Raw genomic sequence first — 15,476 nt, 5'->3', positions numbered from 1 at the left:
TCGTTGCTTTTACCTACTATATAAGCGCTGTTAGTTTGAATAAAAATTATAAAATTTGTCTTAATAATAATAATAATAATAATAATAATAATAATAATAATAACAACTTTATTAGACAGGGTAACACCGTTACCATAAATGATAATTTTCAGGTGGCCCTTACCTTATTCAATCGCCCAAAACAAAGGACAACCTCATCTTTCGGGGATGGAATTGCTCGAAAGCTTTTACCAGCTCTACCATTTTATTGTCATCAAAAGCTAGTTTGTTGCAAAGACTTTGATGAGCTTTCATCAGGGCCAAACCAGATAGCCTATTCCCTGACATCGTTGAACGCCTATCAGTCTTAATAAGTTTCAGCTGACTGAAACTTCTCTCGCTTTCACATGAAGTAATGGGTAGAGTTAAAGCCAGTTGAAGCAATATGTGTATATTTGGGAACTGCAAACTGCTACAGGATTGAAAGGCATCAGCCAATTTATTTGGAACCTTAGAAGGATTGCCGTTTGATTGCTGTTTCCACTTTCGAATCCACATCTTATACTCTGTTGGAAACATTTGCGAATAAGGCAGATCATCATTATAGAATTTAACCGTTTCAGCAAGTTTTACTGGAAGCTCAGCATCGTCTTCTTTATTGATGCATTCACTTGGAAGAAGGAAAAGTAGGCTAAGTGTAACATCATGAGCAGGGTTATGTACAAATCGTTCCTGCAGCTCGGCAATCACATGCGAGATGAACTCATTATACAATGTAACTCGGAAATAATCTTCTGAGCTAGATACGTTATGATTGTTTCTATTCATCTGCCGTCTCACAATTCTAGGCTTCTCCAGCTGGAACTCCTCTCCATAGAAATGTTGTCCAAGCCTTGTCGTCTCCTGGAAAATCTTCTTAAACTCTGCTTCAGACTTTTCTCTCATAGTTGTTAGTGTAGATACAAGAGAATGTACTTGCCGGTATGCATATGCAACATCAATTGCTTGCATCTGCAGCTTAACTGTTAGTTCTCTCAGTAAGAAAAGGACCTGCTGGAGAATCATGATGCATAAAAGGAATGTCGATGACTCAATTTGAAACAAAAATCCATTTGCCTTTGTCACAGTTTCGCTATCCCACACCCAGTTTGTACCGAGCTCTTCATGTTGGTTTGGGTACACCATGGCCTCTAATGCTGTATGGATGGCGGGAAGCATTTCTACGAAAACAATGTAAGCATCAATGCGTAGAACCCAACGCGTTCGGCAAGCATCCTTTAGCTTCTTTGCTTTTGTTCCTTGTGGATTCTTTAATTCAAGAACTCTGTCCAAAAGACGCTGCCTCTTTGCTGAGTAGCCAAAGAACCTAGCAATTTCACCAACATACGACTCTGCGTTCTTGAATTCTTGAACTTTGCAGGCAGAAACTACAGCAAGATTTAATCGATGAGCTGCGCAGTGAAAGTAAATTGCCAGAGGGGCCTTCTCTTGTATAATTGATTTGCATCCTGACTTTGCGCCTGACATATTGAAAGCACCATCATAGCATTGACCTCTGAGATTGGCCAAAGACAAACCATTGCTTGTCAGCCATTGCAAAATAGATTTTGCCAATGTCTCACCAGTGATTCTTTCTACTTCAACGAAGTCCACAAATACTTCCTTAACGGCAGAATCAAAAACATAGCGGAGGCATAGTGACATCTGCTCTCTGTTTGAGACATCCGTTACTTCATCTGCTATTACGGTGTAGTACTTTGCTTCCTTTACTTCGTCCAGTATATCCTTCTGGATATTCTTGCCAATAACTTCAATTAGTTGATTTTGTATGGTTTTCGATGTATATTTCGCATTGCGTGGCGCATTTTCCAGGTGTTTAGCGAGCACTTGATCCGTCTCTGCCCGAAAACGAACAAGTTCAATAAAGTTACCTTCAGCTGAATGTTTATCCTCTTCTTGCTCCGTCCAGCATATTTTATCGTCGCGGTGTCCACGTAGTGCAAAGCCTTGTTTCCCACACAACATTACAATCTTTAATAATGATTGAATTACCCGTCTATTTTTTTCAATTGTTTTCTGGGCTTCGCTGTCTAAGATGTTGTTGATTGCTTGCGAAGGGTTTTTGTAACGAGAAAGAAATTCAGCCATTTTCGCCATAGAAGTTAAATGGTAATCTTGTGTTGCATGGCCGTTCATCTTTTCGCATACGTTATTCCATTGTTTATAAGGTTTATTCACAAAGCAACCAGCACCACGTGCTTTTACTTGCTCTGGAGCAAACATTGCGCAAGCACGACAGAATACACCGTCAATGTGAGAACTATAGTGAACCCAAGGGTGTTTTAACAGCCAAGACGGTTGAAACTGCCGTAAAGTGGATGACGTGTTACAAAGCCGTGTACGCGGGTAAGACGATACATTGGGATCAGGCTCTTTGGTAAGAATGTTGTATAAATCGTCTCTACTGATGCTTCGAATGTCAGTATGTGACTCAAAGAGCAAACCAATATCATACGATTTACAAGGCAACGAAATACTACTGACTTCCTCGTCCATGGAAATCTCCCCACTAGGATCTATAAACAGTATAGAATGTGAAAATACTTTCAAAATGGGGACATTTAATACTTTTAAACGACACTTGAATACAATAAATATTAAATCTGACAAATTGATAAAGCGTAGACTCTGGAAATTATACATTTTTTTCTTTATTGCGCTCATACCTAACTAAGTGCTAACTCTAAAATTTAAGAGTCAAAGTGCTCCAAATAATTACAGCAAAGTGTGTGGTTACATTATTTTTTAACTAATTTGTTAGGATTGCACAAGAGTTGCTCCAAGTCTTTCTTGCTCTTTACTCCCGAACGACGAACGACGTTTTTCCGAAAAGTTATCGTTATTCCGAAGAGATTTCCAATCGGAATAACGGTTCATTGTTCGGTAATTTCGCCATCCGTGATCGCGCCGCTCTAGAGTAAGCAGCGCGAGAGACTTGGAGCAAGTCACTGTCTAGGATTGCACTTACTGTCCTGATCTGATGATGGTGTCGTTACATTTTTCTTAAAACTTGCATTTGTTTCTTCATCTATAATTAAATGTTTGAATGTGAAAATTCAGCGAATCATGCTGGTGTGCATAATAAATTCAAAATCTTTGGGAGTATAATTCTATAATAGACCTATTTACTAGAGATAATTCATGTACCGTAAATGATCTATTAGACGCCCACTGTCTAATAAACGCCCCTCTCTAAAGTAACAAACGCCTCTTATCTATTAAACGCCCACGGCACCCTTCGTATACGAAAATTTAATAGGCGTCTAATAGATCATTTACGGTAATGATTATGCAGCACCCCAATTGCAATTGCATTCTTAATGTAAAACTTATTATAAAACAACAAAGTTAACACAACACTCTAAACGACATCCTTTGTGATTATAAAACAAAGTTTAAAAACTAGTACTAACGATGTTTTTTCATCTCTAGCTGTCATTAAGTAAACGATAACCGGATGTATATGTTTACTCGCTGTCACTTAAAATCTCTGTATCACAGTCACTTGACTCATTGTCTGACGGCTCCCACTCATCTGTGTCTTCGAAGCGTATAAACACGTCTCCACCTTCCACTAATTGATTTCGCGGATTTATTATCTCCTCTTTTCCTGGTAGGGAAATCGTCATGCCATCGTACAATACGGTTCCAATTTCATCCGGCCTTCCAAGAAATGGCCGAATAATTGGGTGAACCAAGCCTGGTATATGTGTTTCTCCAGTCATGAAATGCTCCACAATTTTAACAGTTATCAGATATCTTAGATTATAAATGTCAGTTTCAGGATTGTCCTTGTTAAGTGTGAGCTCCACGAGAAGAGATTCGAAGTGCTGTTTGCAAATATACCGATGGTTGATAAATAAGCTCAACATCTCAGCCATCACGAGTCCTTTTGGCGGCAAGCTTTACTCAGGACAATATTCTTGTTGATGAATAAGATGAAAATACAAATAATATTGTCAATCTTTGTTTACCTTCGCTTTTTTTCTTGAAAAATGATGTGATTGCTTGAAGTTTTTCGTTGGATTTTCGCTTGCTCATCTGATTACATTGATTAATTTGATTTTCGGGAATTCCAATATGGTGGTTCAGTTCTGACAAGACTGTAAGTAGACTACGCATGCGCGCTGTATTTCAACACAGGTAGTCCAAACAGTTGGTCGGGGATCGGGCCGGAAAGGCGATGGCTCGAACTGTTTGGAGTACTCGAGCTACCAGTGCGACGCCAAAAACAAGCTATAACTACAGGATACAACCCAAAACTTCTGTAATCTTTTTAATAAAAATTTACAAAATATTCTTTCCTTGATATCCAAAAATTCAAACCAAAAAATAAAAAATTAAAAAATTAAAAAAAAAAATTGAAAAAAAAAAACGGGTGCAGCGGACCCCGTCGCACTACCCCTGGATCCGCCACTGTATATGGAAACCCTGTAGATAGCTGAATTCAATAGAAATACAAATCCTCAGATATAGTTAACTAGATAAGTGTACAGTTTTTAGAGCTAAAATGTGTATAGATTAGAATAAACTTTTTTGAATAATTTCGTAAAATTTTTATCGTATAGGTATATAATAAAAAGAACATATGATTTCGAAGACATTTTACTGTCTAGTTTTTGAATTATTACCGGAAAAAAGATAACGCGTGCGAATGATATTTTCTTGACGTCATCAAAATAAAAATCATTCGAGTTCTGATTCTGCGCCTTCTCGTGAACAACTAAGCGAATAAGATGACGAGAAGAGTACTGAGGTGCCCAGAGTTCACTACCGTAAGATAGCTAGGTGCGACCTGACAAGACTTAGATAGAGAAGTCGACGACAGCGAACGCTAGTCATGTTGCTACAATTCCGGCGTAAAAAGCCGAGCATTTTGTTAGCATTGGACCATTTTAGGTCGTTGCTAACAAGAAACCCAAGGTCACTTTGAGAAACGGCACATTGGTTCCAGGTTAAGGTGATAGCTGTAGTCTGGCACAGTGCGTTTGCGTGAAAACCTATGAAGAAAGCACTTTGAGGAATTAAATTTGAGTTCCCATGAGAAAGACCAATCATAAATTGCAGAGAGATCCACCTGGAGGAGGTCCCTATCAGAAGGGCTACGGATAGCGTGATAACACTTTCTGTCATCTGCAAACATGGCAACTGTGCTGTTAATAGATGCGGCCGGAAGGTCATTAGCATGCAGGAAGAAAAGATGAGGAGCGATTACGCTACCTTGAGGGACTCCCGAGGTGACATCAAGAAAGGCGGAGAAGACGCCCTCAACAACAATCCTTCGTTTGTCTCCTTCCCGTGAAGATGATCCGAACATCTGTCTAGAAGTGAGCTTGTAATTTCATAGGCTTTAAGTTCCAGTAAAAAAGTTCAGGACGCATGGGAGTTATTCTAGCGGCTCCATCGCGCGAAGTGAAAGAGAGATTCGGGATTTATTCGAATCATTCTAAGGACAACAACTTTTCAAGGTATATTTACATACAAGCGCAAAGAGCAACCTCACAAATTGGGTCCGCGAGACATCCGACACAAAAGCCACAAAAGCAAAATCTACGAGCTGAGTGACAGACGCCGCTGTCGGGCGAGTAATAAATAAGAAACCTTTGACTTTTTTTTTTTTTTTTACAAAGATGATATTAGATAATCGTATGTTTTTACCTATTAAATGCATAATAAACATTGTGGAGCAAATAATAAACGTTCTGTAGCAAATCTGAGCGCTGCGTGTTAGCAGGTCTGAAAGACCACATACACCACCTTATCAAAGTGTCCAAAATGGATTTATACCTGGCAGGTCGTGCGTTACCCAATTAACAACCGTACTAAACTACATCGGCTCACAACTGGACAATGGCAAGCAAACAGACGTGATCTACCTCGACATGAGCAAGGCTTTCGACAAAGTCGACCATGCCCTCTTGCTTGATAAGCTGCACCGTTTCAACATCGCTGGCAGGCTACACGACTGGTTTCGCTCATATCTAACTAGCCGACGACAGCGTGTTACCATCCTCGGATCCACTTCAAATGAACTACCAGTGACATCAGGTGTGCCACAAGGGTCTATTCTTGGAGCGATGTTGTTCTTGCTGTTTGTCAGCGACTTACCAGATATCGTCATGTCATCAAACATTGCCTGTTATGCTGATGATACCAAGATATATAAAAGGATCGACTCCATTACAGACGCCGCCGCTCTGCAGACCGACCTCATGAACCTGGCTAACTGGTCAGAATCGTCCGGTCTCCTATTCAACCGCAAAAAGAGCAAGTGTCAGCGGATCACACGTAAGCGGAAACCTACACAGTCATCGTATTTCATCAAAGGCGATAATTTAGAAAGCTGCTACTCCGATAGAGATATTGGGGTTAGCATTTCAAGTGATCTTACGTGGTCCAAACAGGTCAGTGAGCAATGCGCCAAAGCCAACAAGCTCCTAGGTTTCTTCTACCGCTCCTCCAGGGACATTAAGAACACAAGAACTCACCGCACGTTGTACTTGGCTATCGTACGTCCCCATCTGGGATACGCTACCCAAGTATGGTCTCTTCAGTCAGACTCTCATCAAACAAGTGGAACGCATACAACGCCGAGCAACCAAGTATGTGCTCAAGCTTCCATTCCGCTGCGACATAGAATACAAGGAAAGACTCGAACTAACCGAACTGTTGCCAATCTCTTATTGGCATGAAATGCTAGACATCATCTTCTTTTTTAAAGCAACTAATGGATTGGTGGACATAGAGAATGATGTGCTACCGTCAACAAGGGATACAGGCAGAACAAGGGCCGCATCAAGCAACAACAGAGCAGTGACATTCACCCAGAAAAGATGCAGAACGACCAACGCTCTTTCTTCATTAGAGTATGCAGGACGTGGAACGCCCTACCGAAAAATCTAAGAAATAAGAATGTTTCTCTTTCCATCTACAAGAAATCTCTTATAGACTACTATCGTCGCGCTCTGCACCTCTTCTCTGACCAGGAAGATCCTCGGTCATGGAAAACCATCTGTATAAAATGTAACACTCCCCGAGGATTGCAGAGCGCCCCATCATGCTGCTATTAACCTTTCTGTCAATAATAAGGATAATCAAGGATCATCAAGGATCATCAAGAGAAAAAGGACAAAAAAAAAAAAAAAAAAAAGGACAAAATAACTTTGTTTCAAACGAACCTTTTTTAAATTAATGTTAATATGTGAGGGACCAGTGTGATTGGCACACGCTGTAGTGGTTTATGTATATAATTATTCTCGTGTGTATGTGTGAGTGGGTTCATGTGTGAGTGTTTGAATGGCGAAGCTAAATAAATAAAATAAATAATTAAAAAAATAAAAATCAGGAGAATTATGATCTCACATTCTAAATTATTTGGCATACAGATCTAAGTAATTATCACAAATCTTCACATCACAACGCAATCACATATTTTCATAACATCAATAGCTGTTAGATTATATTGAAACTTCAAATTTAAGATCTTTATATCACGGACAGAATGTAGCAAATACAAATCATGGAATGAAAGTAAGGAATTCTTATGAAAACCAATACGCAACTATTGCTTCTTCTTCTAGTTCGGCTTCATCTTCTCTCTTATACACGATACTAACTTCTTCGTTGGTAGCAACTGGTTCTAACTCTTCAGGATTGACAAAGAGAGCGTCCAAAGGACTTTCCACCATTTGAAAAGGTATCAAAGCTTTAAAAAAAAGTTTACTGAGTTCATTCTTTTCACGATAACACGTATAAAACATCAAATAAAGTTCAGATAATCGAACGAGAAATGTATGGTCAAAGCGACGCTAACTTGAATGTGTTGCATGTATGACGTCACAGAGAGAAACCGCTGTACATAATGACTCTTTGGCCGTGAGACAAACAAATTAATGGCGGACGAAAATCAACCATAAAATATAGGCACTTTTCTTTCGAATATCAAAAAGATATTTCAGTGAGTGATTATTAATGTATCAAAGATTATTTCAGCAAAGTTTCAGCTCAAATGAAAGAGTTTTTGATTTTGGAGCGATTTTCCTCCAAGTAGCACTTTAAAGGTGAAAATGGCAGTTTTGATTTTCCAATAGATGAATATTTTATGTCTAGGAATGCGCGGACTACACGCCACAGCTCTGCCCTTGATCTTTGAAATAGTGATCTAATTTAGAATTCTTAGATAAAAAATAATGTAATAGTGACGACTAGTTCTTTGGTGTTCTTATAGAAGAGTCTAAATTGAGTTCCATAAATTGATTGAGCTAGCATGAAATGCTCGAAGTCCTGAATTGTGTTTCATTTTTGGGACTCGAATGTTATTGATAGAAGCAGACCTAGTGCTATAGCCATAGCAGTTCTAATTGATTGTGTTTAAAAAAAAGTAGTTTTTCGTTCAAAAATGTGGTTATTTTTATGATAATAATAAACACAGGAAAAACATCAATACCATGATTATGGAATATTTTATTTACATCTTTGTCATTATAGCGATTCAATTGTTATCGGTTCATTGAGTTAAAAACACTCGAACAGCACTCTCTCATGTGCTACGAAACTACCTAAGAATGTCACTAATATAATAGGTTTCAATGTTTCAATGTTTCAAGGTTTTTTTATTTCCCAGAATGAGAATTTTATACTTTACCGATCACTATATTAAAAAATTAACTGGGAGGAGCAGAAGAAAACAACCCAAAAGGGTTAAGAGAATATTTCTGCACCTTGAAGCTATATAATACTTTCAAATAAGAACTTACAAGGGGAAAAGTAGCAAACTAAAATAGATTCAATACACATAAAAAGTTATATATAATAAAGTGAAGTTTGAACTAAATTAAAGTAGGAAATTAAAGTAGGTTTGTTCTACTAGACTGTGTCAAAGGGACATAGTTGCCTACGTTTAAAGGACCTCTTTATGTGAGAAAAATACATTATTCCTATACAATAAGTAAATCAATATAGACTATCGAGATTATGGAATAATTTATTTACATCTTTGTTATTAAAACGATTCAATTGTTATCGGTTCATTGAGTTAAAAACACTCGAACAGCACTCTCTCATGTGCTACGAAACTACCTAAAAATGTCACTAATATACTAATGGGTTTGTTCTAATAGACTGTGTCAAAGGGACATAGTTGGCTACGTTTAAAGGACCTCTTTATGTGAGAAAAATACATTATTTCCACATCTAGTAATAAGTTGAGTTGTTTGCCTAACTGATAAAGATAAATCTTACTAATCTTATCAATAATTCAGTCATTCTATCCATAAAATAAGTTCCAAAATTTCAAACAAAACAGCGACTGTTATCTTATTGTGAAACCTTAACGGTATATCTTTATGCGGGGACCGGAAGAAAGTGCTAAATTTAACACTAATTTATCCATTCTGTCTCGTGGGTCTGGGGGTGGGGTTTCAATTGACTAAGTCGTCCATTAGGTAACACATGAAATAGACTTATCATGTAGGAAAATTTAGGAATAATTTTGAGAGGTCCTTCAAAAATAATATGTACTTATTGACTGAGTATTTTATCATATGACCCTAAATAAAAAAGATAGAGCGATGGTACTTAATCCGTGAAATAAAAGCAAAATAGTTATTAACTAATAGTCGTAATTTAGTGCCTATTTAGTGGATATTACTCAAGTGAATCAATCTACATATGAATACACAGGAGACATCAAATACACAAGAAACATGTTACTCATTTGTTCATCAATGCTATGACTATCAATGACTAACATGTTACTTGTGTATTTGATGTCTCATGTGTATTCATATGTAGATTGATTCACTTGAGTGATATCGACTAAATAGGAACTAAATTGCGACTATTAGTTAATATTTATTTTGTTTTTATTTCACGGATTAAGTACCATCGCTCTATTTTAAAAGTTGCAAATTATGGGTTCACGCCATTTGCGAAGGTTTTTTTATGAGCGCGCGCCCGAGCAGATACGGCTCATATGAAAAAGCATCATTGACATAGTTTTAGTAAATCTAGAAAAACCATTAGTAGTGACATTCGGTACCGCATGGGTATTCTTGGAGTGTTTCTAAGTCAATGGACCGATAAAAAATCACGATCGTAAAAGCCAGTTCCTTCGACGTGATCACCAAACCAGAACATTTTAGTTCGTACTGATTTATCAAACTTAAACTCCATTTAGATCTAGACTAGCTTACATGTATTCCTAATAAAGGCTTGAAAGACATAGTCGACAATGTATTAAAAGAAACCAACAAAAAGTCTTGACGTTATTGGTTATCCAACGTGGCAGCTATGACGTCATTATTTCTCCTAAGAATAACATTTGCATAATCGCTACATAACTCCTAAATGAATTATGAATGGCACCTAGAATTCCGCATTTCTTTAGGGGGTTAAAAAAGCGAGCACTTCCTTCTTCCTTCCTTTATAAAACAACTCAGCTGTTTATCAAAACACTGCAAATCAGAATAGGTCCGAGAAGCTGTATAAGGTATAATATTATTAGAATATGGCAAACTTTGATTAAACAAAAACAAGGTACAACAGCTGAGCAGTAAACATGGATATTCCAAGGTTAAACCATCAGATTCATACCAGCCGTTATGAAATTATACATTACTATTTATAGTAAGAAAATTACTCCCAGTGACTTTCCATTCAGTCTAACTCAGTAACAATTGTTATAAAAGAATTCCAGTGAAAGTATTGTATACACTTATTTCATTAAAGTTTGTCATCTGAAAAGCTACAAAGATGAGACCGACAAGGATTATGGGTAGATACATTTTACTTGTTTTAACCGCTTGATAACTGTTGATGGACTTGAAATCTTCTACCAGTTACAAGTTCACCTCCTCTGAGCATCCTCAACTGCTGCAGTTTGGGTCAAAAGCTTTACTCGTTGGATACAAATATTTCCCATGATTCTCAGCGATCACAGCTTTCTAGGTCTTTGTTGACTAACTTTATTGAAATAACTTTATTGAAATAAGTGTGTTTACTCATTAAGCGTATTTAAATAAAAGTATCTATTTGTCTCCCCGATTAGTAGGGCACTTATAATAGATACTCAATAATTATAATAGATCGTGGGATGCATGAACAGATGAAATCTCTAGTCTCACTTTCTAGACTGACTTTGCCCTTTATGTGTTTTTAAAGTCTTTAAAGTCTTGTTAAAAACAAGATATAGCCTTGGGCATATTCTTGGGATTATTTGACTCAGCTGAATGAATCAACAATAAACAATGCGATCATGCTATCGAGTCTTTGCTTTTTCACTGCCGTCAGTCAAAAACATAAAAGTTATTCTAACGTACAACTTATTATTTTTGATGGACTGCAGCATAAAAATAAAAATAAAAAATAATAATAATAAATTTAAAAAAAAATCAGCATGCAGCTTGTAACTACCTAGTCTCCCCCACAGCCGCTTTCAGTGTCGTCACGCAACGCTTTCTCCCCTGAGGGGAGAAAGCGTTGCGTGACGACACTGAAAGCGGCTGTGGGGGAGACTAGTAACTACCCAGTTTTGCAGAATATCGAAAAACACAGCAATAACTAGGTTGTCTCTTACGAAAAAGGATGAAAGAAAAACTAGAAAAACCACTAAGTTTGTGAACCAAATACTTGTTATTTAACAAAAACTAAACTCAATAATGGATATCAAAGTTATTGCGCGTTCATCCGGTAAGCTGCTTGCACGTAGCTACTCACGGATTCCAAGCAGGGGGTTTTAGAAATAATATATTGTTAAAGAACATTGGAATTTTAGCTGTAATTAAAACAATTTTTATTTAAAGTTAAAAAAATAATCAAAATAATCGTTCCATGACGGGTTTCATGTTCTACGATTTTGTAACATACCTTGTTATATAAACATAAACTAAATAGGCGTTTGTAATAAATGCTCTCAAAAAATATATATCTTTTTAATTTCATTTTTTATTCTCAAAAGTTAACAAAGAAAAAAGGGGCCTGTGTTCAACTCGTAAACTTATTTAAGTTATTATCAAGCATAATTTGTATTATAAATTGGCATTTCTATCAAGCTTTTTTTTTTTTTGATCTCTGAAAAAGCTAAAGTGTTGACGGCGTGTCGTTTGAACGTTACAAATATTCAACTTGAGTAGGTAAATTTATAGTTTTATCAGTTGACTTCCCATCGTTGAAAATTAAAGTTCAAAACACGTCAGATGAAGCAGAACTGAATAGAGTTATTCACTGACTATAGCTGCATTAAAAAAAACTAGCTAAATATTAAGTTCATGTTTTATAAAAGTTTTCGAAATTCAAGAAAAACATACACTGAATCAAACTGTGTTAGCCTCGGTTGACCCTACAAGTTTAATCAACCAAATACTATATTGCAGTCAGTACATGACCATACCTTTTATTCAAGGTTCATTGTCTATAGTTTCAGCAGTAATTTATGCCGCATCGGAAAATAACTAAACGTTTGAGCGTTTTCGTAGAATTTTCCAATTCCGAATCTATACCAAACTACCTATAAGCTGTAAGCATAAAATCCCTTACATTGATATCCAAACTTTACTAGAAGCACTTAGCATGGGATATGATATATGGTTATATATATCTCGAACGTACATTTCCCAAAACTGAAGTAAAAATATGATATTTGAATCGTGATTGCCGTTTGCAATCATTTTATTCAAAAATGAAATAAGAAAATAATGGCCCACCATGTTTATTGATGTTGCCGTAGTGGCAAATCTAACCAACTGCTCATTTATTAGAATAAGCAAACAAATAAAGCAATACAAAAGTAGACGAAAACGGAAACCTTTGGCTTCAATTTGGTCAGGAAATTAGAAATAGCTTTATTCCGAGATGCGCTTTAGTTTGCGATCCAAGCAAGCAATTCCTTTCGCCTTTCTCACATGTCCGCCCGCAATACTTTCAAAAGCGGTCGTCATGTATCGAAATACAGCAGCCATCTTTAATGTTACGTTAGATCTCTCTAAAGTGATTTGAAACAACATTCCGAGTTCGGATAACTAATATTGAAACTTAAGTAAATAGTTTTTTCGTTCTTCGTACATCGTTCTAGATAAAGGCTTAGCTCTAGTTAACGCTTATTATAAAATAGATGATGTAGTTCCTAGTCATTAGAATGCATGATAAAAACGTTTCACTTAATCTTCAAAAGCCACCGTCATTAACTGAATCATGTTTTCATACGCATTATGGCACCAAATTATTCTTTTGGGGAGCATGCTGGATATATATTCTGCTTTCTAATTCTCTAGGTCGTCAAAAAAAATCTATAAATACTTCGTTAATCTATCTGTATGTAAGTTATTATTTATTTATTTATTTTTGTGTGTGTGATATATTCCTTTTACTTGCAAAAACTTCAAAGCGTTTGAAATTTTGCTTTGCCGGTCAGTAATCTCATAAATATAGAACTGAATTGTGAAGTCATCCGGTGAAAAGCAAAAAACATGCACCTTCTCACGCAAACAAACGAAAAGGAAAATTTTACGAGAAATATGCCCTTTCTTGTGTCAAAATAAATCAAGGAAAAAATATTTTGATATTTTGCTCTTTTTAATTTGAATTTATCATTAACTGGGTGGTTGATAGTTGAGGACATTGATTTACAAAACTCGATTATTTATGTAATATCACGGAATAGATATTTGGTTATAATAAACGTCAAACTATCTTCAGGGTTCAACTTAGTAAAAAACATAAACTTTTCAGACTCTAAAACAGTATTGGCAAACTTTAATGAATTTCTGCGTTGTCTTCCCATTTAAATGCCATCAATGTTCAAATCTATGTCAGGTGGGGTAGAACTAATGATTGTGTTTATAAAGCATGAAAAAAATGAAATTTAAAGGGTCATTGAAACCCCGACTGACACCATGAGATATTTAATAATCCTAGCATTTCTATAAACTTGTAATACCATGGAAAAGTGAATTGTACTAAATAAGAAGTGTACTGTGCGTGCACCGGCTTGGAAACTCCAGAAAACTGAGTTGCTATCGATATGATTTGATTTTGATTTAAAAAACAACTACGCCTTTTGGCGGATATTGAAAACAATTGTTATTTAACAAAAATGAATTCATTAATGGTATTAAAAATATTGCGCGTTCATCCGGTGAGCGGCTTGCACGTAGCTATTCACGGAGTCCAAGCAGGGGTTTTTAAAAGAATTGATAAAGAATGTTGAATTTTTTGCTGCATAACTTAAAAATTGAATAACTTTAGTAGTTGAAAATGAATAGAGTGACCACAGTAAATCCGTGAAACTTTAGTAATACTAAATAGCACAATTTCATGCAAATTCCATGGTTTTCTATTGTTTAATTAGCACCATTTTGTGCTATTTAGTAATAAGTGTTTCACGGATTAATTGTTTGCACTCTAAATAGATGGGTCTAAGATTTTATTCTATTAGGGCTTTGCAACTTGCCAGGCCATGCAAGGAACTTGGATTATGCATCGATCAATCTTGTGCCTTAGTGCTCATTGTAGTACCACTGTCAGAATAAGTAATTTTTTTATTCCCTTGCATAAAATAGTAAGACAGTTGGCACAAGGTTAACTCAAGGAAACAAAAAGTCAACAAGATAACGGAAAAGTATTAGCCATTTTAACTCGTAAGCTCATAGTTTAAGTTCAAAACACGCCAGATGAAGCAGAACTAATGAAGTAATTCACTAACTATTGCAGCATAAAAAATAGCTAAATATTAAGTTTAATTTAAAAAAATATTTTTTTTAAAATTTATGATTGACACTATATTTACATGTATGTAAGCAATCAAACACTAAATTGAACTGTTTTAGCCTCGGTTGGCCCTACGTAGCGTAAATCTAGGCAACCAAATCCTTTATTGCAGTGAATGATAACAATCTTTATTGAGAGAAGCTCTTTCACAAAAGTGATTTTCAAAGATGCCCTAACATAATAAAACGAAATAAATAAAGTATCAAATAAATATGAAAATAGGTTAAAAAGTTCAAAAAAGTTAGAAGTATAGAGTGCAAACAACTTATCCGTGAAATACTAATTACTAAATAGTACAAAATAGTTCTAATTATGCAATAGAAAACAATGGAATTTGTATGAAAAGTTGAAATCCACATATACATAATTTTTTATACTTGGTTTTAAAATATTTTATATTGAAATTATTTTTAGAACGAGCATTTTACTGGGTTTTTGTACACCTTTGTATAAAAGGAATGTACCACCAAGAAAGAATCTTAAAATGAATAAATTGTTTACTTAATGTTTATTTTTTTGCTTTGCTTCCCGTTTGTATATATATATTATAACGCAATGATAGTGGATTTGTAAGCTCGCAAACATTTTCCTTTGCTGTGCAATTCCATGACAAAGCCTTTCAAATCTACTTTTCCAAGTTTGTCAACAATTTTTGATAACTTTGTTTTATTTTA

The 15,476-nt window shown here is 35.9% G+C and overlaps 1 protein-coding gene across 1 annotated transcript; it reads right to left on the bottom strand.

Annotated features, from left to right (window-relative positions):
* Positions 1-168: 168 nt before the first annotated feature.
* LOC148907145 (52 kDa repressor of the inhibitor of the protein kinase-like) lies at positions 169-3,920 on the bottom strand. Its single transcript, XM_089036804.1, has 3 exons — positions 3,521-3,920; positions 3,008-3,067; positions 169-2,555 (listed from the first exon to the last, which is right to left on the bottom strand). The coding sequence occupies exons 1-3, from the start codon at positions 3,918-3,920 to the stop codon at positions 169-171; spliced, it is 2,847 nt and encodes a 948-aa protein (XP_088892930.1).
* Positions 3,921-15,476: the final 11,556 nt, after the last annotated feature.

The sequence above is a fragment of the Actinia tenebrosa genome, unplaced genomic scaffold, assembly GCF_029948245.1.
Source record: "Actinia tenebrosa isolate PJP-AT-01 unplaced genomic scaffold, QUT_ActTen_1.0 PGA_scaffold4__44_contigs__length_22323623, whole genome shotgun sequence".
Lineage (NCBI taxonomy): Eukaryota > Metazoa > Cnidaria > Anthozoa > Actiniaria > Actiniidae > Actinia > Actinia tenebrosa.
The sequence above is the reverse complement of the archived record's forward strand: the minus strand, read 5'-3'. Positions and strand labels throughout refer to the sequence as shown.